The sequence below is a fragment of the Lepidochelys olivacea genome (assembly GCF_965140295.1).
Source record: "Lepidochelys olivacea isolate rLepOli2 genome assembly, chromosome: 28".
NCBI classification, from domain to species: Eukaryota; Metazoa; Chordata; order Testudines; family Cheloniidae; genus Lepidochelys; species Lepidochelys olivacea.
The window spans coordinates 5452900-5479487 of NC_140438.1; the positions used below are offsets into that span (position 1 = coordinate 5452900).

At 48.8% G+C, this 26588-nt stretch overlaps 1 protein-coding gene across 3 annotated transcripts; it reads right to left on the minus strand.

Annotated features, from left to right (window-relative positions):
* Positions 1-3956: 3956 nt before the first annotated feature.
* On the minus strand, positions 3957-26588 carry LOC311514157 (uncharacterized protein). Of its 3 annotated transcripts, XM_084616578.1 has the most exons (8): positions 25090-25724; positions 24359-24445; positions 23541-23563; positions 22119-22231; positions 21785-21817; positions 15568-15656; positions 14535-14661; positions 3957-7737 (listed from the first exon to the last, which is right to left on the minus strand). In XM_084616578.1, the coding sequence occupies exons 1-8, from the start codon at positions 25153-25155 to the stop codon at positions 6188-6190; spliced, it is 2088 nt and encodes a 695-aa protein (XP_084472704.1). In that variant the 5' UTR covers positions 25156-25724; the 3' UTR covers positions 3957-6187. The 3 variants fall into 3 exon arrangements, with proteins under 3 accessions (XP_084472704.1, XP_084472706.1, XP_084472705.1); XM_084616580.1 differs by lacking the exons at positions 23541-23563; positions 25090-25724 and adding an exon at positions 26535-26588; XM_084616579.1 differs by lacking the exon at positions 21785-21817 and having other exon boundaries at positions 25090-25723.

The window sequence follows — 26588 nt, forward strand, 5'->3', positions numbered from 1 at the left end:
CCTTCCCTTTATATTTATGACAGTTTGCTTGTAACTTTTAAGCTGAACCCCCAAGGAACCTATTTGGGGTGCTAAATTTTTGTAATTGTTTCTTTTAAGATCTAGCAAAAAGCCTAAGTTCCAGATTCATAGATACGAAGGTCAGAAGGGACCATTATGATCATCTAGTCTGACCTCCTGCACAACGCAGGCCATAGAATCTCACCCACCCACTCCTGCGAAAAACCTCTCACCTATGTCTGAGCTATTGAAGTCCTCAAATCGTCGTTTAAAGACTTCAAGGAGCAGAGAATCCTCCAGAAAGTGACCCGTGCCCCATGCTACAGAGGAAGGTGAAAAACCTCCAGGACCTCTTCCAATCTGCCCTGGAGGAAAATTCCTTCCCGACCCCAAATATGGCATAAACTTATCGAGTTTAATCTTAAAGCCAGATAGGTTTTTTGCCCCCACTGCTTCCCTTGGAAGGCTATTCCAAAACTTCACTCCTCTGATGGTTAGAAACCTTTGTCTAATTTCAAGTCTAAACTTCCCAATGACCAGTTTATATCCATTTGTTCTCGTGTCTACATTGGTACTGAGCTGAAATAATTCCTCTCCCTCTCCGGTATTTATCCCTCTGATATATTTATAGAGAGCAACCATATCTCCCCTCAGCCTTCTTTTGGTTAGGCTAAACAAGCCAAGCTCCTTGAGTCTCCTTTCATAAGACAAGTTTTCCATTCCTCGGATCATCCTAGTAGCACTTCTCTGTACCTGTTCCGGTTTGAATTCATCCTTCTTAAACATGGGAGACCAGAACTGCACACAGTATTCCAGGGGAGGTCTCACCAGTGCCTTGGAGAACGGTACTAAAACCTCCTTATCTCCACTGGAAATACCTCGCCTGATGCATCCCAAGACCGCATTAGTTTTTTTCACGGCCATATCACATTGGCGGCTCATAGTCATCCTATGATCAATCAATACTCCAAGGTCCTTCTCCTCCTCCGTTACTTCTAATTGATGCGTCCCCAGCTTATAACTAAAATTCTTGTTATTAATCCCTAAATGCATCACCTTACACTTCTCATCATTCAATTTCATTCTATTACTATTACTCCAGTTTACAAGGTCATCCAGATCCTCCTGTAGGATATCCTGGTCCTTCTCTGTATTGGCAATACCTCCCAGCTTTGTATCATCCGCAAACTTTATTAGCACATTCCCGCTTTTTGTGCCAAGGTCAGTAATAAAAGGATTAAATAAGATTGGTCCCAAAACTGATCCTTAAGGAACTCCACTGGTAACCTCCCCCTCCAGCCTGACAGTTCACCTTTCAGTAGGACCCGCTGGAGTCTCCCCTTTAACCAATTCCTTATCCACATTTCAATTTTCATATTGATCCCCATCTTTTCCAATTTAACTAATAATTCCCCATGTGGCACCGTATCAAACGCCTTATGAAATCTAGGTAAATTAGATCCACTGCGTTTCCTTTGTCTAAAAAATCTGTTACTTTCTCAAAGAAGGAGATCGGGTGGGTTTGGCATGATCTACCTTCTGTAAAACCATGTTGTATTTTGTCCCATTTACCATTGACTTCAATGTCCTTAACTACTTTCTCCTTCAAAATTTTTTCCAAGACCTTGCATACTACCGATGTCCAACTAACAGGCCTGTAGTTACCCGGATCACTTTTTTTCCCTTTCTTAAAAATAGGAACTATGTTAGCAATTCTCCAATCATACACTACAACCCCTGAGTTTACAGATTCATTAAAAATTCTTGCTAATGGGCTTGCAATTTTGGGTGCCAATTCCTTTAATATTCTTGGAGGAAGAGTATCTGGGCCCCCCCGATTTAGTCCCATTAAGCTGTTTGAGTTTCGCTTCTACCTCAGATATGGTAATATCTACCTCCATATCCTCATTCCCAATTGTCATGCTACCATTATCCCTAAGATCCTCTTTAGCCTTATTAGATACTGGGCCATTCCTAGATTATCCTTAACCTCCACTCAATCCTCAGTGTTTAGCGGTCCCACTTCTTCTTTCTTGGTTTTCTTCTTATTTATATGGCTATAGAACCTTTTACTATTGGTTTTAATTCCCTTTGCAAGGTCCAACTCTACTTGACTTTTAGCCTGTCTCACTTTATCCCTACATGTTCTGACCTCAATAAGGTAGCTTTCCTTGCTGATCCCTCCCATTTTCCACTCCCTGTAGGCTTTCTGCTTTTTCTTAATCACCTCTCTGAGATGCTTGCTCATCCAGCTTGGTCTACAACTCCTGCCTATGATTTTTTTCCCCTTTCTTGGGATGCAGGCTTCCCATAGCTTCTGCAGCTTTGATTTAAAGTAATCCCAGGCCTCCTCTTCCTTTAGATCCATAAATTCTTCAGTCCAATCCACTTGCCTAACTAATTTCCTTCATTTTTGAAAGTCAGCCCTTTTGAAATTAAAAACCCTAGTTGCAGATTTATTTTTGTTAATCCTTCCATTCAGTTTGAACTGAATTAGCTCATGATCGCTCGAACCAAGATTGTCCCCGACAACCATTTCTTCTATGAGGTCCTCACTACTCACCAAAACCAAATCTAAAATGGCATCCCCTCTAGTCGGTTCAGCAACTACTTGATGAAGGAATCCATCAGCTATCACATCTAGGAAAATCTGAGCCCGATTATTATTCCTAGCACTCGTCCTCCAGTCTATATCTGGGAAGTTAACGTCTCCCATGATCACGCAGTTTCCATAAGTATTTACTTTATGAAAAACATTAAAAAGGGCTCTATCCATATCCAGATTAGATCCCGGCACACCCCAAGCACTATCCCAGGGGAGGCTCTAATAGTTTTCTTCCCCAATATGATTTTTCCCCAGACGGACTCTGTCTTATCCATTCTATCGCTTCTTATTTCTTTACATTCTACCTCATCATTGATACGCAATGCTACTCCACCACCTTTACCTTCATTTCGGTCTTTCCTAAACAGCATATACCCCTCAATACCTGTAGTCCAGTCCTGACGACTATTCCACCCTGTTTCTGTTATCCCTAGAATATCTGGTTTCATTTCCTACACCAGTCGCTCTAGTTCCTCCATTTTCTTACCTAGGCTCCTCACACTGGTGTAAAGACATGTTAATTTTTGCTGTTTGGACTCACTCACATTCTGTACCCGATTCGGCACGATCATTCTACAGCCAGTACGACCTATTAGACTGGTATCCACACTGCCCTTCCTCCTTATATCCTACCCACGGCTGTATCCTCTCTTACTTCGTTTTCTTCCCTCTCAATGCTAAAATCCGTTGTGGAGATTACCTGGACATCTCCCAACCATCTCCCCCAAATTCCTAGTTTAAAGCTCTCTTAATCAGTTGTGCCAGCCTCTATTTCCTTCCCTACTCAGATGAAGTTCATCCCGAGAGAACTGTCCTCTGTCCATGAAGGCCTCCCAGTGGCCATACATCCCAAAGCCCTCCTTATAGCACCACTGCCTAAGCCATCTGTTGATAGTCATATTCTTGCCACACCTTTGTTGCTCTTCTCTAGGAACAGGCAGAATCCCACTAAAGATTACCTGAGCCTCCATTTCCTTAAGCGTCTTCCCCAGCCTAGCATAGTCTCCCTTAATACTTTCCAGCAAGAATCTAGCCCTATCATTTGTTCCAAGCCAAAGTCAGAGAAAAGCTGTAACCTTGGGAGTTTAATACAAGCCTGGAGTGGCCCGTATTCATTTTTAGAATCCTCGCGGGCCTCCACTTTCTGCACTCAGAGTGGGAATTCATCCTTGACATGAGCAATGTAGTTACCCAGCCCTAGCCCCCAGTGCAGATGTCCTACATCAGCAGGAGAGCTTCTCCTGATAACATAGCCACCGCCGCTTGAGGGGGCTGGACTAATGAAGTCCGACGGGAGAGATCTCTCCCATTGGCTTACAGCATCTCTAATAGCATGCTACACCAGTGCAGCTACATTGGGGCAGCTGCGCCAACATCAGCTTTATTGTGTAGCCATCGTGTCAGACACAAAACCAGAGAATCAGGACTTAACATGCGTGTATATGGAAGTCTGAAATCTGAGGCTGACGCATTCGTTGCCTCATTGGTTACCATCGTTTCTACAGCCCGAATGTCCTTGTTACCCAATCAGGCACCCAGTTTGGGATCTACAGGGAAGGAATGTCCTATGAAGCACTCTCTCTTTGGATCCAAATGGTGAAGGAGGATTGTTCTCAGTCTAACCTTGGTATCCTCTGGAACTGTAATCAGTGACCCTGAACTAGGAAGTAGAGTTGTACAAACAATTTTCCTTGGATCATTGGTCACCATAGCTTCCTTTACTGGAGTGGAAACAAAGAACTGAGTGTGTACACTTTCAACCCCAGTTCTTTCCAAATCCTTGGCCTTGGGTAGGGTAAATTTACACTTCTCTGAAGTAGAATCCTTTACACAACCATTCAAAATCTCAGTAGTGTTCATGAGGAATGGCTTCCCAAACCATACCCAGCTTTTCTTTAATTTGGTGGCACAGTTCCAGGCAAGGGATTGGATACAGGGCTGGATCAGAATCTCTGTTAGTTACCAGAGCTGGAGTTTCTATTCAAAAATTGCTATTTTTCTAAAGCTATTAGATTTCCCACACTGCTTTCATTTTATAAACATTTTTAGCACCTACAAAGGATAAATTCAACAAAAACCCTCTCTTCTATTTCCTCAACATCTGCATCATGAAGAGGACCAATCCCTACGCCACAGAATTAACTAGGAGAGATCTTCTGTAGGGCCTGGGTTACACATGCTTTGGGAACCAAATACAAGGGCATTTTGCCTAGTTCAAAATCACTTACCATGGAATTTTCTCCCCAGATCATCTGTGACAATATTGCCTTAAACAATTGAACTACACTGTGATCATATGCACTTCCTTCTGTTAGCTGGGGTTCTGCTGTTGTTCACCATTTCCGAGAGGAGATTTTAAATCACTATTTTTTCTTTGTTAGCATGTCCAGTAAATTGGAGAGTTCTCTCCTGTTGACAGAACTGCACTTGAAGTTTCTCCATGTCATCATGGAGGGATGGGGAAAAAGCAAGGCTGAAGTGAGAAATGATAACGTTAGCAAATGGTCATTTGTCTTAAATTCTCCAATAAATCTGAGCTATAGCCTATCAAACTGAACTAATATCTAATTGGGTGACCAAACAGCCTTCAGGAAAGATAGAAACCCACATCACAGAGAGATAGAATACATGACAATGAAAGTGTCAAGTGAAATTCCAGAGCAGGTTACATTTGATTATTCAGAATCAGGACAAGAGAGTCTCCAATCACATTATCCTCTGATCCATTCAAACATACCTCACTCAACACTGTCTCAATAGTCAGTTATGTTATTTACAAAATTTTTAGTATCCTAGCATCCCCCATAATGGGGGGGGGGGGGAGACGGACGGACAGCCACCTTGCCAGAAGAAGCTTTACCAATAGATGGAGCCTGGGATTTAAACTCCAAATGATCACAGTGTGTTTGGGATCCATCTGAATTCCCCTTCCAGGTTTTTGACACTTTCATCTCCAGTCATAGCGACTCTGATATAGGATTAAAGAAGTCAAAGCATCGTCTCCAAGCACAGACAGCTGAGAACGCTTCATCACATGACACTTTGAGAAGTGGAGGGATAGAATGTGATGAAGATACCTTTTATATGAGCCATGCAGAGTGTAACAGTTCTGCAGTGATGGGGAAGGAGGGAATCTCTGAGTCACTCCATCTCCTTGCAGTGTCACAGAGGCTGAAATGACACTTTCCCCCCTGCCCCTGCTCCTCTTCATTTAAATATAATCTGAAAAGTTCCCAATATAACTGCTCTTCAGCACAACCCAGAGCAATGTGAGAACAACTGGCAATGATACAATTTGTATCATTGGTGACTCAAACAATAACTGGAATAGGAGGAATGGTATAAATGTGATGCTTCCTGTTTCCCTGGTAGGAAGTACACACTCGAATTACTCATGGAACAACTGAGTCGATAGAAAGAACCAATGTGTCAACCTCAAAACAGGGCGAACTGCAAAAGGCAAAAATGGACCACTCCTCTGGACAAGCTGAGGGATAATGGTGCTGCAAACAGTTCAAAGAGCTTAAAAGTTACTATTTGGGAATCAGGAAAAATATTCAAGAAAAGGAAGTACGGATAGCCCTAGAGGATTTTACGGTGTTGATCCCCCTTGCAGATTCTCTGATGCCTAACATGGGCTGAGTACCAAGAGAAGGTTTTCCCACACTCACGGCATTCATAGGGCCTCTCCCCAGTGTGGATTCTCTGATGTTTAGAAAGGGCTGAGGTGTAAATGAAGCGTTTCCCACACTCACGGCATTCATAGGGCCTCTCCCCAGTGTGGATTCTCTGATGTTTAGACAGGGCTGAGGTGTGAATGAAGCATTTCCCACACTCACGGCATTCATAGGGCCTCTCCCCTGTGTGGATTCTCTGATGTTCGGAAAGGGTTGAGCTCTTAGTGAAGGTTTTCCCACACTCACGGCATTGATAGGGCCTCTCCCCTGTGTGGATTCTCTGATGTTCGGAAAAGTTTGAGCTCTGAGTGAAGCATTTCCCACACTCACGGCATTTATAAGGCCTCTCCCCTGTGTGGATTCTCTGATGGGTAATAAGGTTTGAGGTGCTAGTGAAGGTTTTCCCGCACTCACGGCATTGATAGGGCCTCTCCCCGGTGTGGATTCTCTGATGGCTAACCAGGTTTGAGGTGCGATTGAAGGTTTTCCCGCACTCACGGCATTCATAGGGCCTCTCGCCGGTGTGGTTTTTCTGATGTTCAGAAAGGGATGAGTTCTTAGTGAAGCATTTTCCACACTCACGGCATTCGTAGGGCCTCTCCCCGGTGTGGATTCTCTGATGTTCAGAAAGGGCGGAGGTGTTGGTGAAGCCTTTCCCACACTCACAACATTTATAGGGCCTCTCTCCTGTGTGGAGTCTCCGATGGGTAATAAGTTTTGAGCTGCGATTGAAGGCTTTCCCGCACTCACGGCACTCATAGGGCCTCTCCCCTCTGTGGATTCTCTGATGTTCAGAAAGGTTTGAGTTCTTAGTGAAGCGTTTCCCACACTCACAGCATTCATAGGGCCTCTCCCCTGTGTGGATTCTCTGATGTTCAGAAAGGGCTGAGGTGTTAGTGAAGCGTTTCCCACACTCACGGCATTCACAGGGCCTCTCAACTGCGTGGATTCTCTGATGAACAGAAAGGGCTGAGGTGTTAGTGAAGCGTTTCCCACACTCACGGCATTCATAGGGCCTCTCCCCTGTGTGGAGTCTCTTATGGGTAACAAGGTTTGAGCTGCAATTGAAGATATTCCCACACTCACTGCATTCACAGGGTTTCTCACCTGTCTGGATTCTCTGATGCTTTATAAGGGCTGAAAAGTCACGGAAGCTTTCCCCGCACTCAGTGCATGTATTTTTGCTCTTTCTCCTGAGGATTTCCTGCTGTGTTGTGGTTTCCTTCAGGTCCTTCTGAGTTCCCCGACAGGAAATACATTTATCCACTTTCTCTCCTGGTTGGTTTCCCTGCTCCTTTTCTGGTCTGGGCTGATTCTCACAGGATTTTCCCTGCTCATGACTCCTGGACTCATTCCTTTCCGATCTTTGCGATAATACTCTGTGTTTATCCACTTGCTCAGCATCTTCCTGCTGAGAATTCTGCTCTTCTTTCTCACACGCCATTGCATCACCTGCTGTGATAGAGACAGAAACCTCAAAACAGGGACGGAAAGGGGAAGGCCAAACCAAAACAAGTGCTTGAGAGAGGTCAAATAAAAATCAGAAACTGAACTCCCCCAAACTTTTCCCCCAAATGGAGTAGTAGGATTTTATGTTGGTATTTTATAGAATTTAGAATGAAGGATAAAGAATAAGAATGTAGCATGTATTAAATGCATTGGTGTATGATATGATCAAATCCTGCCAGCCACCCTTTTTGAATAACAGAAAGGAACGGCCCAATGGGTCAACGAGTAGAGATCCATCAGCCAGAATCTGTGTCTGGACTGATTTCAAGGCAGTAACAGACCTTTGCGGGTCACCAATTTGTTCTAGGTTTAGCATTTTAAAATAAGTAAACGAATGCCATGATTGTTTTCTTTTGTATTGGAATTTGATGTTCCTGTTCAAAATGTTGTATGTAAATTAATTTTGTTTTGTGTGTGAATGAGAAATGTGTGTGTTAAGAGATAAGTGTGAAGGCCATCGCTGAACCAGATGTACGAGAGAGGTATGAGAGACAGACGCAAGGGCGCCGGGAGGCTGCAACACGCCCCTATTGAAATGTCAAAGGAGGGCAGATTGATGACTCAAAAGATGAGACAGGAACCTATCAATGAGGACAAGACAGCTGTGAACTAAACGAGCATGGGATAGCTCCCTGAGGGACTTGATGAAAGAACAAGATAAAGGATGAGAAGGACTATTTAAGAAAACAAGAACTCAAACAATAATTGATTACAGCATCATGGTGCAAAACTCATTGGTCCTAATGAAGGAAAATCACTATATAAACAGGGGGCCTTGCCATGAAACTTTGGCTTCACCCTGCCAAGATTTCCCCAGAGCACCGTGTGACGATCAACGTAACCCAGCTTCTCCTACCCATGATCAACCTAGCTGGCCAGTAGGTTGATCCGGACTCTGGACTGGTAACTATAGCATCAACTGGCGGGACAATGTGTGTGTGTGTGTGGTGTGTGATTGAATGCGTATACTAAATGTTGTATCTTCAATAAACGCAGCATATTGCCTTTTCCCCTGAAAATGATCCTGTGCGTTTCTTATAAGCATAACAGGGTAACGCCTACAAGGTAGCTAGCTAGCACATCTTGGAGGGACTGTTCAAATTAAGTGGTTCATCAAGAAACACTGGGTTGACAATGGACCATGGGAGAAGCCCATCTACACTGAGTGGACTGTCATGTAAATGTGCTGTCTGGAACCTAGGTAATGGCTTCCTGCAATGACTGAGGGAAAATGGGCATGAACACGTGACTTGCCCATGTGACCTCAAACTCCATCTTGTTGTTCTAATTTTCCACAGTAAGAACAATGGGATGCCCTCCACATGGCAAAAGCTATAAAAGGCCCTGGAAACACCTCCATTTTGTCTTCAATCCTGCTTTTTACCTCTGGAGGAACTTTGCTACAGACTGAAGCTCTGAACAAAGGACTGAATGACCCATCCAAGCTGTGGATGTGTTCCAGAGACTTGACTTAAGCCAGCAGTTCATTCCATCACTGCGATAAGCCTGAACCAAGAACTTTGCCATTACAGTATGTAATTGATTCCCTTAGCCAATTTTAACTCTCACCTTTCTTTCTTTTTATGAATAAACCTTTAGATTTTAGATACTAAAGGGTTGGCACCAGCATAAGTTTTGGGTAAGATCTAAGTTGTATATTGACCTGGGAGTGGCTAGCCCTTTGGGATCAGAAGAACCTATTATTTAATGACATTGGTTGTATTAAATACTCATATCTGAATCCAGTGTTTTTGGTGGTGTTATAAGAACTGGAATGCCTGTGAAAACTGCCTTTATGTTTTCTTGTTAGCCAGTGTGGTGAAACAGGAGTTTACTTTTGTGGCTGGTTTGGTCTATTTTATAAAAGAATAACCACCAGTTTTGTTTTGTGTTTGCCCTATTTCTCAGCAGTTTGTCCTGAATTTGGCATCCTCAATTCTGACCCCTAAGGCACGGTGACAGGGTGCCAAGGGAGGTGGCTGGGTCATGGATTTACAGGAAGTTAGATGACCCAAACTTCATACAGTATCCCTTGGGACCACCCTCTTTAGGGTATGTCTACCATGCATCAGGAAGTCAGCCACCTTCCAGGCTGGGTCTCACACTAGTGCATTAAAAATGGCTGTGGAGACATTGCTTTGATGTTAGGGCCTCCACCGTTATTTGTAGGGAGTCAGCATGGACTCTGGCTGGGAGGCAGCCTCCAGATGCAGTGCAGACATACCCTTAATGGGCGACATGCTAGCTTTAGCTTTTTCAAAGGGCTAACCCCTGTTTCCCTTAGAACCACAGAGTTAAAAGGAACCACAAAGGTCATCTAGTCTAACCCCCTGCCAAGGTGCAGGATTTGCTGAGTCTAAACCACCAGATGGCTCCAGCCTCCTTTTGAAAACCTCCAGTGAATAAACTTCCACCACCTCCCTAGGCATCTGTTCCTACTGTTCTTCCAGTTAGGAAGTTTTTCCTGAGAGCTAATCTAAATCTGCTGTCCTGTGGTTTGAACCCACTGCCTCTTGTCCTGCCCTCTGTGACAAGAGAGATGAACTGTTCTCCATTCTTTGTACGGCAGCCCGTAGCGAGGAAGACCAGCAGGGACCACAACCTGCCCCTTGGGCTACAGAGCCAGGAAAGCCACGTCCACCCCTCCGGAAGCTGAGGGGTGGGACAGGAAGCAGAACTACAAAAGGGGGGACTTGTAGCTCAGTTGGGCTGGAGCTGCTGTGGAAGACAGACGCTTATCACCCACTGCCAGAGTGGGACACCGAGGAGCTGCTTGGACTGCTGCCAGTGGAATGGCCAGACCAACCAGGGTCACCGGCCAGTTGAGGTGCCGACAAGCTGATGGGGTTGCCAAAGACCACTGATCCCAGGGAAATGCAGGCCAGAGGTACCAAAACCCGGGGGACTGTAGGAAGTAGCCCAGGGAAACTAGACCATCGTCTGATTGAGTGTTGGCCTCACACTAAGTCAATGTGTTGTGGGTGGATCCCCGCTGATCCAGTGGCAGACTACACTGCCACTGTTAGGTCCCTGGGCTAGGACCCAGTGGAGTCAGGTGGGCCAGGGTCTCCCTACCTCCTGCCACCCAGACAGTTGGGTGGTAGCCTCCCCATCTTCAGCCAGGAGGCCTGTGTTGGTCTACCATCCACCGAGCTAGGATGCCAGGCTGTTTGGTGCTTGCCCTTACCTGAGCCCTAGCCTGTTTGCTGCTCGCCTTGGGCAAAGCCCCTAATTGTTTGCTGTCCCACCCTGACTGAGGGCCTGGGCTTGGAGACTTTGCAGCTCTGCCCTGATTGCAGGCCAGAGCATGGACTGTTGGTGCCCAGTCCTGCCTGAGGGCCGGGCACCACAGACTCACTATTGCTCAGCCTGGATCAAGTGGCCTGCGCTTGGAAGACTGATAATCCCCCTTAATTGATTGCAGTGCTAAGAGCATGACCGTGAGGTGGCATGGCCTCCCTCAGGGATAGACCGGGAGGGATGGCCACGCACGCTTACACAGCCTTTTGAGTATTTGAAAACGACTATCACCCCCCCAACCCCACCAACTCTTTTTTTCCAAACTAAACACACCCAGTTACATCAGCCTTTGCTCACTGGCTTGTGTTCCATCCCTTTGATCATCTTTGTCACTTGCCTCTGGAGTCTTTCCAGTTTCTCTACATCCTATCTATTCACTCGTGACCAAAACTGGACACAGGAATCCCCCTGAGGCCAAATCAGTGCTGAGTAGAGCATTACCGACACCATCTGTGATTTGCATGCTATGCTTCTGTTAATGCATTTGCTTTTTTTGTTTTTTTTTGCATTATCATCACACTGTTGACTTCGTGTTGAGGTTGTGATCCACCACAACTCTCAGATCCTTCTCAGCAGTGCTGCTGCCATGCCAGTTATCCCCCAACCTGTATTTGTGCATTGGGTTTTACTTTCCTAAGAGTAGCACCTTACCCTTGTCTTTGTTGAATTTCATTTTGTGGTCTATAGCCCAGTTTGCAAATTTATCAAGATGCTCTATCCTCCAAAGTGTTGATAACCCCCCCTAGCTTTGTGTCATCTGCAAATTTGATTAGTATGCTCTCTATTCCTACATCCAGGTCATTAATGAAGATGTTAAATAACAGTGGACCCAAAACAGATCCCTCTGACACCCCACTTGAGAAATCCCTCCAGTCTGACATCATTCCATTCATAGTTACTCTTTGTTTGTGGTTGTGTAACCAATTATATAGTCACTTAATGGTAGTTCCGTTAAACCCGCATTTCTCCAGCTTACTCATGGGATTGTGTCAAAAGCCTTTTTGAAGTCCAGGTCTATTTTAGCCACCAAACCAGTTACCCTATCAAAGAAGATGATCAAGCTGGTTTGTCACACTATGTTCTTAGTAAATCCATGCTGGCTGCTCTCGATTGCCCTTCGTCCTCCAGGTATTCACAAACTGAATATTTTATTCATTGCTCTAGAAGCTTCCCTGGTATTGAGGTCAGGCTGAGTAGTCTATAGTTCCCCAGCTTCGCCTTTTCCCCCTTTGTAAAGATGGGCACTAGGTTAACCCTTCTCCAATCTTCTGGAACCTATCTTGTCATCTGAGTTTGCAAATTTTGCCAGACGCTCTGAGATTTCATCAGCTAATTCTGGGGTGAACAGCAAGAAAGGAGATGGCGGGAGGGCTAGCTTGGGGGATTAAGAGCTCTGTTCTAGACATTTGAGATGTTGAGCTTGAGTTGATGGCTAGCTATCCACAAGGAGTCATCAGAGGGAGGCTGAGATTTCAGTTTGGACAGAAGGAGACAGGGCTGGAGTAGAGCGGTAGATCTGTGATTGATCAGCATAGGGACAGAAGCTGAATTTGTGTTTATGGGTGAGATTTCCCAGAGATAAAGTGCAGAGGAAGAGGAAGCGACCAAGGACTGAGCCCTGTAGAACCCCCACAGAAAACCAGAGTGTGTGTGTGGGGGGGTGAGGAGGATCTTCTTAAATACACGCTGAAGAGTGGTTACAGAGGTAGGAGAAGAGCCAGGAAAAAGACAAGATGTCAAGAAGACAATCATGGTCAGTGGTATTAAAGGCGGCTGACGGGTCAAGAAGAATAAGGATGGAGTGCTGATTCTGAGCTTTGCTTAGGGAGAGGGCATTAGAGACTTTGGCAAAAGCATTCTCAACGGAGGGCCCCAAATATCTGCCTCCCTGAAACCTTCCCTTCCCACTGCCACCAGATCCTTCCTGCTCCTTGGAGCAACCACTCCCCATACCCTTCCCACTATCCTCAGTCTGCTCCACTTCCACGTATCCCAGATCTCCTACCCAATCCTCCCCCTCCAACACCACCACTGCTGGGACCTCCACCCCCTTTTCTCCATTCCCAGTCTCCCACTCCCCAGACCCATCACACTACCTGTTCCCAGGAGATTCTGCCTCTGATTCCTCACCTCCTCTTCATCCCTCCAGTGTAATCTTCCACATACCTATCCCCTTCCTCCCACTACACTCAGCCTTCCCTAGCTTCTGGCACCCAACAAGCACTAGTTCCCCCATCATCTTTTCCCTTCCCACTGCTCCCTGCTCTCCTCTCCCCTCCTCCACAAGAACTCCTAAATAGTAACCTCACACTGCTCTCAGTCATTGGTTGGTGGGGTGAAGAGGACATGCTGTGGCCACTGCCTCTGAGCTACACCAATTCATCTGTGTCAGAGCCATACCACTGTTAATTCTCAGACTATGTGTATTGTGCATTATGCTTGAATTCTGCAGGAGTTCCTCTTCGACATTTCCCCCCGGATTCCAAAATTTCAGGGCTGAGAGCAATATTTTAAAGTGTTTTAAAATCCACTTGCAGACTCTGGCCTCTTCTGAGCTGCAAAGTTTTGTCAGCATAGCTCTGTTTGTTAGGGATGCAAAAAAACATATCCTTAATTGATAGAATTATGCCGGCAAAATCTCTCATGCAGAAACAGAGCGCCGAAAAAGTCTATTAAAAAAAATGAGGACATCAAAAGCCCCCAAACTATATAAATATGGAGTACAGGTTGCCCAGTTCTGCTGCATGCCTTTCCACTAGGTGTGTGGTGGCTAAACTTAAACCTCTGAAAACCAGAAAAGGAAGAGTTAATATACACACCAACCCTAAAATGTAACCTTAACTCTGCCCCTAGCCCTGCAGCTGGCGCTAGCCACTGGGAGTGGCTCAGTATGGCTGGTGCAAAGGTTAACAAACTAACAAAGGAAGTGGAGGCTTCTTCATTTCTTGAAGTCTCCAAGTCAGAGTGGATGCCTTTCTGGGGGAGGATTTAGTCCAACACAGCATATTCAGTTCAGTACAGCAGTAACTTGAGGAAATTTTATGACCTGTGTTATATAGGTGGTCAGACTAGATGTCCTAATAGCCTTTTCTGACCATAAAATCTATGATTCTACAATAGATATGAAGGACTAAGAACATCCTCTTGTTTGTGTTGTGTTCACAGGAGGGAATCCCAGCATTTATCCGCATGCCCCCCAGCTGTGTGCGTCAGCTGTAGGCGTAACTGGATGGTGGAGGGAGTAGTTTGAGTAGCTTGGCAGAGCTGTGACCATGATATGAAGGGAGGCCCATGTGAACCCTGAGGGACCTAGTCTGCCCCATTTCAATGCACTTAATGGGCTGTTGCTGAGATAGGGCAGAGTAGAGGTGGCGTTGTGGGGGTGGTGTGAACCTCAACTCGGCATTTCCCCTTCTAATAACCAAGGGCACAAGAATCCTTACCCAGCGAGGTCACATTCTCGTAGTTCTCCTGCATGACGTCTCTGGAGAGGGCTCTTTGACGGGGGTCCAGCAGAGCCCACTCTTCCCTGGTGAAATACACAGCCACCTCCTCGAAGGTCACCGGCCCCTGAAAGAGGAAGAGTCCAACCCTCAGTGCTTGCTGCCCCAGACACAGCCCCACTATTCATGGAGGAAGAGGAGCCAATCAAATGGAAGCTCTGGGAGGCTGACAGTCAACAGAGTCCCACCCCACCCTGCTCAGAGCAGCCAGGAGGCAAAACAGGAGGGGAGATAGAGATCCCCTAGTCCGTCGCAGCAGACAGAGGGGGAAGTGGTTTGAGCATTGGCCTGCTAAACCCAGGATTGTGAGTTCAATCCTTAAGGGGGCCATTTAGGGATCTGGGGCAAAAATTGGGGATTGGTCCTGATTGGAGCAGGGGGTTGGACTAGATGATCTCCTGAGGTCCCTTCCAACCCTGATATTCTATGATTCTAAGGTCATCTTCTCATTCATCACACACCTACAAGCCAGAGGCTGATACATGGGATGGGGCCCCCAGTAGGCTCCAGGGTTGGCTCCGCAATAGGAATCCCAACATGCTTCCCATTGCCAGCAGCTGAAAGGAAGGGGAGGGGTTATCTACTCTACGCCCCACTGGTGAGTAACCCTTCCCCCCCCCGCCCCCCCGCTTCATATCTCATAGCAGCCTCTGGCGGGTAGGTTTATGTTCTTCCACTAGGAATCTGATCCCTTTTCCCAGCACTGTCCAGTGTTCCCCAGCCAACCCCATTCTACAAATAGGGTAATTTCCTCCCCCAAACCCCTACGTCTGTTCCCGGAATCCAGGACGTGGGGTCAACAACTCCCAGCAAGTTTGTCACATGCCTTGTCCCCCTCCCTTTCTCCACCCTGGGTATTTCCTGCCCCCATCCCACCTCCAGACTAAACTCCTTCAAAGATCCCAGGCCCTCAGTATTTCCTGCCTCTCTCCCTCCAGCAGGAACCCACTAGCAACCCCGCAATAATCCCTACCTGGACTGGCTCCACGACAGCCAGTTCCCTTCCCCGTCCTGTGAGAGGCTGGGACAATCTGGAGCCAAAGGTGCGGATTACTCTGCCACCTGTCAGGGTGAGAAGGGGGACAGGGAAGATTTCAGAAGGGCCTCTAGTTCCTGTCACATCATGATGATTTGCCCCGGCCCTTTCCCTGCACAAGATGTTTCTGACTCGCATGCTGGGAAAACATTCCATCACTTTATCACAGCCCAGACCCAACCCCTCCCACCAGCACTAAATCCACTGCCCTAGTTTTAAAACCCTGAGAGCAACTCCCCCAATGGTGGGGACCAGGCAGGGACAGGACAAAGTCTGCCCAGTGCTGGTGCAGGAAATGAAAGGAATTTTGCTGGTGATATTCAGCTGGAAGGCATTGTCAATAGACACAAAGAGTGGACCATTAAGTGGGGCTCACTTCTATTTTATGCATGACATTCCTCACGCTCACGCTTCAGAGTCTCAGCCACCACTGCCAAGGGTCTGGAAGGCACTTTGCCCCGTAATGTATTCTGAGAGGGTTTTTTTAATCTCCTTCCTCTGAAGATTCAGGAACAGCCAGAGAAGAAGACAAGTCAGGTTGTCAGTGACCTGGGGGGGGTTTCAGCTTCCTCTGCAACGTGGGGTGTGGGTCACACACTAGGATTACCCGGAAACATCTCACTTAACCATTTCCCTGCCACTGCGGGGGTCTGGGGCACTGGTGCATCTCAGTCCCTCCTGTTCTCTGCCTGGGGCATATAACAGTCTAGTCTCCCGTGGGCTGCAAGACTTTGGTCTCACTCCAGCTGTTGTGTTTAGTGCGGGGGCGGGAGCTGGGTGGTGTTGGTGGCCAGTGCTAGACAGGAGGTCAGACCAGATGTTCCAATGGTCCCTTCTGGCCTTAGACTTTGACTGGATGTGGGCAGGTTTGGGAGCTTGTGACCTTCTCACCTCCCACTCATTTCTCCTTCATTTTCTGTCTTGTCTTTCCCCCGTCCCCTCCCTCTGCCCGGGAGACTTAGTGACCAAGGATCTCCTGCAATTGCGGATAGCACTGAATGCCAGTTTGGATCCAAACTTTCTGCCTCCTCCCCGTCTCTACTAACCACCCAAGGGGTTTCAGTCTCTCTGGCTGTCATATAGGCAATGAAAGGGTTACTGTGCACAGCTGCAAAAACTGCCTAATTTCCCAGCTGAAATAAGTAAGCGAGTACCACTTACTGCAAGTTTGCGGGGAGGGATAGCTCAGTGGTTTGAGTATTGGCCTGCTAAACCCAGGGTTGTGAGTTTAATCCTTGAGGGGGCCATTTGGGATCTGGGGCAAAAATTGGGGATTGGTCCTGCTTTGAGCAGGGGGTTGGACTAGATGACGCCCAGAGGTCCCTTCCCACCCGGATATTCTATGAACAATTTTTTTCTGACCCCTGAACATTTACTAAAAAAGTAAGACTAAAACATGCATCCATGCCGAGTCTCTGTATAACTTGTATATTTCAAGAGGCTGACAAAGAATACTTGACCGTAATGAACAAGGGAGTGCAGGAGAGGGGGAATGAGATTTTGTTTGCTTTGGATCATAATGAAACGCTCAACATCTCACAGCCTCCTGCCTGCCTTTCCTGAGCCCCCGGGGGTCACAAACCACCAGCCGAGAAACACAAGCCTAGATCTTTATTTTGTATCGTCATTGACTACGACTGGAGAGAGAGGGCTACATTGTACCCAGACAAAGCATGAATGAGCCAAGTGCTATGGCATATATGGACCGACCCTGGCAACTGTTAATTCCAATAACACCCACGTTTTGAACTCTCTTCCTTACTTCACTGTGAAAAGAATATGAAAGTTCAGAAGATCTTACAATACCCAAAAGCAACAAGTTGATGAAAATTACGTTAAATTATTTTCAGCCATGAATGTGATGCACAGGTGCAAGAAGACCAAATGCAGAAAATTAAATGAGTCCAAACAAAAGGGGGCTAATGATATCGTTCCGGGACAGTACTAAGAACATGCTTGGAGAACAAGAAAACGTAGGAACAAAGTTACCTATGCCAAATTTGGCCTTAGGGACATGGATTTAAAAATGGGGGAGAGGGAAGAAAGAAAATCATCTATCAACTTGGCAAGTTTGTCTCTCATCACAACTCCTCCAAGGTTCCTCAACCCAAGTCAGAAGCAGCAAACTGATGATCCACGATTCTTAATTTTCATTTTTTAAATTCTGTTATATCCTGTTCCTTTCTTACAAAGGCTGTAAGGGCTTGTCAGTTAAAATATATTCCAAAGAGACCCATTGCTCCAGTGAGCAGTGACTTTCTTAAAGTCTCTAAATGCTTGTAAGTTAAATTATTTTCTAAAAGGACCCCTCAAAAGAGCAGGATTAGTAATGAAACATATTCTGTTCCCCGCAGGCCACTGCCTCCGTGCCTTTACTCTCTGGTGCATCGCCTTTCAATAATTCTAGCTCTGCTGAAGATGTTCCCCAGAAATTAATTATCCCAGGGGTGAACAGGAATGTATTGGGGGGAAAATTAAGAGTCTATCTTAAATGTATAAAATCATTCCAGGAAACTTTCAAATACATGTTCAAAAAGAGCTCAGCCTTTGTATTTTGTAAAAAAAGTCTCAAGCAGACATTCAAAACCAGGAAAAGTTGTCAAAATCTTAGCGGTCTTAAAAAAACAAAAACAAAACCAACCTTTTAAATCAGACTATGTAAACTTAATGACTAAACACTTAATATGACCGCAATTAAAAATGCCAAAATGAAATGACTAAAATTAAATTAGTAAACAATGCAATACTTAAAAAAAGTAAAAGCAAGAAAAAATTAGAGGACAAAAAAATCTTGCAAAAACTTTAAATGCTTAAGTGACATTGATGAGCTAAAATATTTAAGAGACAAGTCCGCTGAAAATACAGTGGTGCAAGAACAAAGTAACATCGCTTCACATTGTTCCACAGCTTCCAAGGGCTGGAGGCTGCAATCCCCCATCACTAAAAGCGAATGGCTACGCAGGTGGTGTCGGAGAGAAGGCTTTGGATTCTTTGACCATGGGATGGTGTTCCAAAAAGGAGGAGTGCTAGGCAGAGACGGACTCCACCTAACGAAGAGAGGGAAGAGCATCTTCGCAAGCAGGCTGGCTAACCTAGTGAGGAGGGCTTTAAACTAGGTTCACTGGGGGAAGGAGACCAAAGCCCTGAGGTAAGTGGGAAAGCGGGATACCGGGAGGAGGCACGAGCAGGAGCGCGTGAGAGGGGAGGGCTCCTGCCTCATACTGAGAACAAGGGGCGATCAGCAGGTTACCTCAAGTGCCTATATACAAATGCACAAAGCCTGGGACACAAGCAGGAAGAACTGGAAGTCCTGGCACAGTCAAGGAATTATGATGTGATTGGAATAACAGAGACTTGGTGGGATAACTCACATGACTGGAGTACTGTCATGGATAGATATAAACTGTTCAGGAAGGACAGGCAGGGCAGAAAAAGTGGGGGAGTTGCACTGTATGTAAGGGAGCAGTATGACTGCTCAGAGCTCAAGTATGAAACTGCAGAAAAACCTGAGTGTCTCTGGATTAAGTTTAGAAGCGTGAGCAACAAGGGTGATGTCGTGGTGGGAGTCTGCTATAGACCACCGGACCAGGGGGATGAGATGGACGAGGCTTTCTTCCGGCAACTCACGGAAGTTACTAGATCGCAGGCCCTGGTTCTCATGGGAGACTTCAATCACCCTGATATCTGCTGGGAGAGCGATACAGCGGTGCACAGACAATCCAGGAAGTTTTTGGAAACTGTCGGGGACAATTTCCTGGTGCAAGTGCTGGAGGAACCGACTAGGGGCAGAGCTCTTCTTGACCTGCTGCTCACAAACCGGGAAGAATTAGTAGGGGAAGCAAAAGTGGATGGGAACCTGGGAGGCAGTGACCATGAGATGGTCGAGTTCAGGATCCTGACACAAGGAAGAAAGGACAGCAGCAGAATAAGGACCTTGGACTTCAGAAAAGCAGACTGACTCCCTCAGGGAACGGATGGGCAGGATCCCCTGGGAGAATAACATGAGGGGGAAAGGAGTCCAGGAGAGCTGGCTGTATTTTAAAGAATACTTACTGAGGTTACAGGGACAAACCATCCCGATGTGTAGAAAGAATAGTAAATATGGCAGGTGACCGGCTTGGCTTAACAGTGAAATCCTTGCTGCTCTTAAATACAAAAAAGAAGCTTACAAGAAGGGGAAGATTGGACAAATGACCAGGGATGAGTATAAAAATATTGCTCGGGCTTGCAGGAGTGAAATCAGGAAGGCCAAATCACACCTGGAGTTGCAGCTAGCAAGACATGTTAAGAGTAACAAGAAGGGTTTCTTCAGGTATGTTAGTAACAAGAAGAAAGTCAAGGAAAGTGTGGGCCCCTTACTGAATGCGGGAGGCAACCTAGTGACAGAGGATGTGGAAAAAGCTAAAGTACTAAATGCTTTTTTTGCCTCTGTCTTCACGAACAAGGTCAGCTCCCAGACTACTGCCCTGGCAGCACAGCATGGGGAGGAGGTGAGCAGCTCTCTGTGGGAAAGAAGTGGTTCAGGACTATTTAGAAAAGCTGGACGAGCACAAATCCATGGGGCCGGAGCGTTGCATCCGAGAGTGCTAAAGGACTTGGCGGACGTGATTGCAGAGACATTGGCCATTATCTTTGAAATGGCTACCAGGGGAGGTCCCGGATGACTGGAAAAAGGATAATGTAGTGCCCACCTTTAAAAAAGGGAAGAAGGAGGATCCTGGGAACTACAGGCCAGTCAGCCTCACCTCAGTCCCTGGAAAAATCATGGAGCAGGTCCTCAAGGAATCAATTCTGAAGCACTTAGAGGAGAGGAAAGTGATCAGGAACAGTCAGCATGGATTCACCAAGGGCAAGTCATGCCTGACTAATCTAATTGCCTTCTATGATGAAATAACTGGCTCTGTGGATGAGGGGAAAGCAGTGGACATGTTCTTCCTTGACTTTAGCAAAGCTTTTGACACGGTCTCCCACAGTATTCTTGCCAGCAAGTTAAAGAAGTATGGGCTGGACGAATGGACTATAATGTGGATGGAAAGTTGGCTAGATTGTCGGGCTCAATGGGTAGTGATCAACGGGTAGGGCTCCATGTCTGGTTGGCAGCCGGTATCAAGTGGAGTGCCCCAGGGGTCGGTCCTGGGGCCGGTTTTGTTCCATATCTTGATAAATGATCTGGAGGATGGTGTGGATTGCACCCTCAGTAAGTTTGCAGAGGACACTAAACTGGGAGGAGTGGTAGATACGCTGGAGGGTAGGGATAGGATACAGAGGGACCTAGACAAATTGGAGGATTGGGCCAAAAGAAATCTGAGGAGGGTCAACAAGGACAAGTGCAGAGTCCTGCACTTAGGACGGAAGAATCCCATGCACCGCTACAGACTAGGGACCAAATGGATCGGCAGCAGTTCTGCAGAAAAGGACCTAGGGGTTTACAGTGGACGAGAAGTTGGATATGAGTCAGCAGTGTGCCCTTGTTGCCAAGAAGGCCAATGGCATTTGGGGATGTATAAGTAGGGGCATTGCCAGCAGATCGAGGGACGTGATCATTCCCCTCTATTTGATATTGGTGAGGCCTCATCTGGAGTACTGTGTCCAGTTTTGGGCCCCACACTACAAGAAGGATGTGGAAAAATTGGAAAGAGTCCAGCGGAGGGCAACAAAAATGATGAGGGGACTGGAACACATGACTTATGAGGAGAGGCTGACGGAACCGGGGATGTTTAGTCTTCAGAAGAGAAGAATGAGGGGTGATTTGATAGCTGCTGTCAACTACCTGAAAGGGGGTTCCGAAGAGGGTGGATCTAGACTGTTCTCAGTGGTACCAGATGACAGAACAAGGAGTAATGGTCTCAAGTTGCAGTGGGAGAGATTTAGGTTGGATATTAGGAAAAACTTTTTCACTCTGAGGGTGCTGAAACACTGGAATGCGTTACCTAGGGAGGTGATGGAATCTCCTTCCCTAGAAGTTTTTAAGGTCAGGCTTGACAAAGCCCTAGCTGGGATGATTTAGTTGGGGATCGGTCCTGCTTTGAGCAGGGGGTTGGACTAGATGACCTCCTGAGGGCCCTTCCAACCCTAATATTCTATGATTCTCTGATTCTATAAAATGGTTATTGGTCTGAAATCTGCCCATGACCTGTCAGAGACAGACACGTACCCATGTCACTTCCCAGCTCCAGTCGCAGCATCTCTAGGGGAAGGAGAGGAAGAGAGAGGAGAGAATTCAGGCCCTCGCTTTCCTGGGGAGGTTCCCATTAGTTATTAATATAACTGCTGTTAACTATGAGATGATGACAGAGATCTGAGGCTGATAATGCAGCCGCTGCAGACAGAGCCAGCCCCACAGGGCGACTCCATGGGGAAGGGCGACTCGCGGAGCTGGGGCTGCGAGATGGAGCCCGGGGTCAGTGACATCCCGAGAGTCCCCGACTCCTCCCCAGGGCCAGGGTCGCTCTAACCAGAGGAGACGCCACCCCCAGACTCCCACTCACCTTTGAATCCCCGCAGGACCTGCTGCAGGACGGCACTTGTCAGAGAGAAATCAGTGAGTCTCCTCTCCAGCTCCACAAACCCCGGCTCCGGCTTCCGAAACGCCCCGTCCTCCCTGCCGGGGAAAGGAAGAGCGGTGAGAAATAGGCCTGATGCCCAGACCCTGAGCCCAGCAACCCCCAAACTCCAGGAAACCTGGATCTGAGCTTTGTAGCCCGAGATGGTCCTTGTCACGGTGAGTCACCCGCCCTCAACCCTGGGCTCTCCAGAGAGATGGGAAGTGGGGAGACACCAGAGCAAGAAACGGAAACATTCTTCAGGAGCTTTCTCTGGGACGCTCTGGTTCTGTGGGGTGCTGAGCCACCTCCCACGCTGGTTTACTGCAGTAACAAGGGGCACCAGCACTGGGATTATGTGGAAGGGGAGGAGAAAAAGACCGAAGCCTGGGCAGGTCCTACATGCTGACAGTGGCCACAGACGGAGCTCAGGTCTCCACCAGGGAGTGAACCTGGGCCCTTTAATGCCAACCCCCCCAAGCCCTTCAGTTGAAGCAGTAACCCTGGGGCATCCAGCTCATTTGGCAGAGAGGGTCATATTGCCCTGTCCGTTATGGTCAGTGGGCCAGGGCGTCAGTTTAGGACTCTGTGCCCTGCTCCATTCACAGCAGGACACCCACTGCTCTCCATGGGACACCCCCGTGCAAAGGACAAGGTGAGAATCTGCCCTTCGTATAGGAAATACAATTTTAATTCTTAGTATTTTGCTAAGTCTTTGTCTGTCACACTCAGTGTCACTCAGGAGGAAAACAGACCCCCTCCTGGACTCCCCTGTAGGGCCCCCGATAGTTCTTCCCCTCCTTTCTCCATTTCCCTCTTGCTTCCTTGTGTCTCTCCTCTGTTCTTCCCTCCCTACAGCAACCACCAATTTCCACCCCACGAAGGCTTCACTCCCTCCCCTTCCCCTTTCCACCTGCTCAGGTGATCAGCCAGGGAACGCTGAATGATGACATCAAAGTGTCCTCCCTTCAGTTGACACCCCGATGACATTAACAGGGGACAGGAGAGTTCACGCTCTCTGAGCTACGGCTTCGGGCAGCCCCAGCAAGGCAACGCTGTCTCCCTTTACTCTGCGGAGATGCGGGGGGCCAGCAATTCGCTTTAAAAAATTCAAAAGCTGAGTTTCTGCGCCCTCAGAACACGGGATGCGGCCGGGAGACAGGCCAGGTCGGGCCCATCGGCCCTGTGTCTAGCAGCCCTGCTGTGACCTCCTGAGCGATCAGACCGTGAACGGCTCTTCTCCTCCCTGAGTCAGCCGCTGGGGGAGGCAGAATCACATGCTCCAAGGGCAGGGGGCAGCTTCCTATTCAGTGCAGTTATCAACCCTAACGGCCCATGACGGGGAGCAAAGTGGAGCCCAGGACTTACCTGCCCCCAGTGCTCCCAGCACCCTAAAGAGGGAGAGAAAGAGGAGGCAGTCAGGGGGCATGTCCCTGGGTGGGGAGGCCTCCTGCTCTGCAGGGGAGACACCACTGAAGCCTCGGGTACGAGGGGAATTTCAGGTTGCCATTCCCAGAGCAGCTGCCACCCCCTACCAGGGACTTTCCCCTATTGCCCGCAGGTCGCCAGTGAGGAAACCTTCTCCCCAGGCACTTTACAGGCCGAAGATATTTCTCTGCATTGAGAACCCAATTCCTCCAGTGCTGAGAGACCCAGAAGGCCCCTGGCCCCACTGAACCCATTAACCTGCTGTGAGTGGGGCCTTAGGCCTGGGGCTCAGCATGGTGGGGGAGGGGATTTCATCCTCCAAGTGAAAATGCAGACAGACATTTCCAGGAGAGAAGGCCTTGGGGCTGCAGCATCCAGGACTCCCAGGACCCATCCCTGGTGCTGCTGCCAGACTCACTTTGTGACCTTGTCCAGGGCTCTGCCCCTCCCTGTGCCTCAGTTTCCCCCTTTGTCCCATAGGGATAATTGCCCCGACTCCCCTTTGTAAAGTGCTTTGGGGTCTGGGGCGGAGACGCTCCTATAGGAACGCTGCCCGTGGGCAGGGGCTCTGGGCTCACACAGACTGACCCGCTCCTGCCCAGCGGCCTCCCGCACCCCACGGGCACCATGCCACCCCCGTGTCGGACCCTGGGCTCCGGTGGGGACGGGTCCCTGGCTGAGGCTGGCAGGCTGGGCCCTGCATTCGCCGTCACTTGGGGCATCGGGATCCCTGGCGAACCTGGGCCCTGGGCACCTACCAGCAGCTCCTGGCTTTGCCGCGGCTCCTCGGCTTCGGCGGCTTCTCTCTCTTTGCCCGGAGGGGCCCGACGCTCTCGGGGGGGCTCCTGGAAGATGGGGGGAGAGGAGAGGAAACTGCTACAAACGGCTGTCAGATTTCAGGGCCCCCTCCTGCCCTGCAGACTCCTGTACAGAGTCGGGGGGGGGCTCAGACTGAGAGGAGACTCAGGGTGAAACGCAGGGCCCCCGGCTGGGTGCAGCCTGACCCCCAGCGCCCCACGTCCCCCTGGGGGGGGGGGGGAACCTCGCTCACATCCCAAGCAGCCAACTTCAGACAGTCCCAGCTCCAACCCCCAATGCTCCCGCAGGGCCAGATCTGAGCATGGAGCCCCCCCGAAAACATCCCCCCAATCGCCAGCTCTGAGCCCCCCCCCCCCCCCCCGTAAATCGACTCGCCCCAAACTCCCAGCTCCAAGAATCCCCAGCACCAGCCGCTCCCCCCCCCCGGCTCCGGCTCTGACCCCCCCAGCTCCGGTTCTGACCCCCCCCCGGCTCCCCCATCCCCGGCTCCGGCTCTGACCCCCCCCCAGCTCCGGTTCTGAACCCCCCCCCCCCAGCTCCCCCATCCCCGGCTCCCGGCCGAGCCTGGGCTCCGGGCCCCTCCCGGGCTCCGTGGCTCCGGCCCGGGACACTCGCCCCCCGCGGCAGGAGCGCGTCCGCCCCACGCGTGTCCCCGGCCCCCGCCGCCCACCCGGGCCCTGCCCCGCGGGCCGCCGGCCTGGAGCAGCCTCCGCGCTGCGCTCCCGGCCCCGGCCATGGCCCCGCTGCAAACACACAAAGGCTCCCCGGGCTGGGGGGGCAGGAAGGGGCGGCTCCCCCCCCCCCCGGGCCTGGCCCTGCCCCAGCGGGCCCCTCGCAGGGCGTTTGGGACACTCGGGGATCGGGGAACCCCCCCCCCCCCCCAAACACACACACAGCCTGGGGGGGCAGGAGACCGGCTGGATCGTCTCAGGAGAAAAGCAAGGGGAAGGGGGCTGGTTTTCCCAGCTGGGGATATGCAGAGATCTCCTCTGATTTCGGCTTTGGAGACTGGGCACCGTGTACAAGCCCCTTCCTGGAAAGCGCCTAAATCCCCTGGCCACAGCTCTCCCCTGCCCCGCGGTGGGGAGCTCCCGGGGCAGCAGAGTGGCGCAGCGGAAGCGTGCTGGGCCCATAACCCAGAGGTCGATGGATCGAAACCATCCTCTGCTAGCCTGGCTTTTATTGCCGACTGCCCTGGACAGCGTTCAGCCTCCCTTTATTCCTCCTCTACCTGCGTGACCCTTCCCCGGCCCTGAACGGCAGGAATAAAGCCCCAGCAGCCACCCTCTCCCCCCGAGTCCCCTCCTGTCAGGAGAGAGCTCTGCACGGTCTGGCTCTGGCTCAGGGGGGCCAGGTTTATATAAGTTTTGGTGCTGCCCAGAATGGGTCCAAGTCCTGCCCCGTTCCTCCCCTTCCCTCCCGCACCCTGTCAAGGTTCCTCCCCCACTCTGAACTCTAGGGTACAGATGTGGGGACCTGCATGAAAAACCTCCTAAGCTTATCTTTACCAGCTTAGGTCAAAACTTCCCCAAGGTACAAAATATTCTACCCTTTGTCCTTGGATTGGTCGCTACCACCAGCAAACTAATACTGGTTACTGGGGAAGAGCTGTTTGGACGCGTCTTTCCCCCCAAAATACTTCCCAAAACCCTGCACCCCACTTCCTGGACAAGGTTCGGTAAAAAGCCTCACCCATTTGCCTAGGTGACTACAGACCCAGACCCTTGGATCTTAAGAACAATGAACAATCCTCCCAACACTTGCACCCCCCCTTTCCTGGGAAATGTTGGATAAAAAGCTTCACCAATTTGCATAGGTGACCACAGACCCAAACCCTTGGATCTGAGAACAATGAAAAAGCATTCAGTTTTCTTACAAGAAGACTTTAAAAAAAAAAATAGAAGTAAATAGAAATAAAGAAATCCCCCCTGTAAAATCAGGATGGTAGATACCTTACAGGGTAATTAGATTCAAAAACATAGAGAATCCCTCTAGGCAAAACCTTAAGTTACAAAAAAGATACACAGACAGAAATAGTTATTCTATTCAGCACAATTCTTTTCTCAGCCATTTAAAGAAACCATAATCTAACCCGTACCTAGCGAGATTACTTACTAAAAGTTCTAAGACTCCATTCCTGGTCTATCCCCGGTAAAGACCAGCATATAG

Excerpts from the sequence above, each read along its gene's own strand:
- LOC311514157 (XM_084616578.1), bottom strand. The coding sequence starts at position 25,155 with ATGGCCGGGGCCGGGAGCGCAGCGCGGAGGCTGCTCCAGGCCGGCGGC. Across the intron at positions 14,662-15,567 it reads CTGTCGTGGAGCCAGTCCAG|GGGCCGGTGACCTTCGAGGA; the intron begins GTAGGGATTATT and ends TTCCTCTTTCAG. Across the intron at positions 7,738-14,534 it reads CGAGAATGTGACCTCGCTGG|CAGGTGATGCAATGGCGTGT; the intron begins GTAAGGATTCTT and ends TCTCTATCACAG.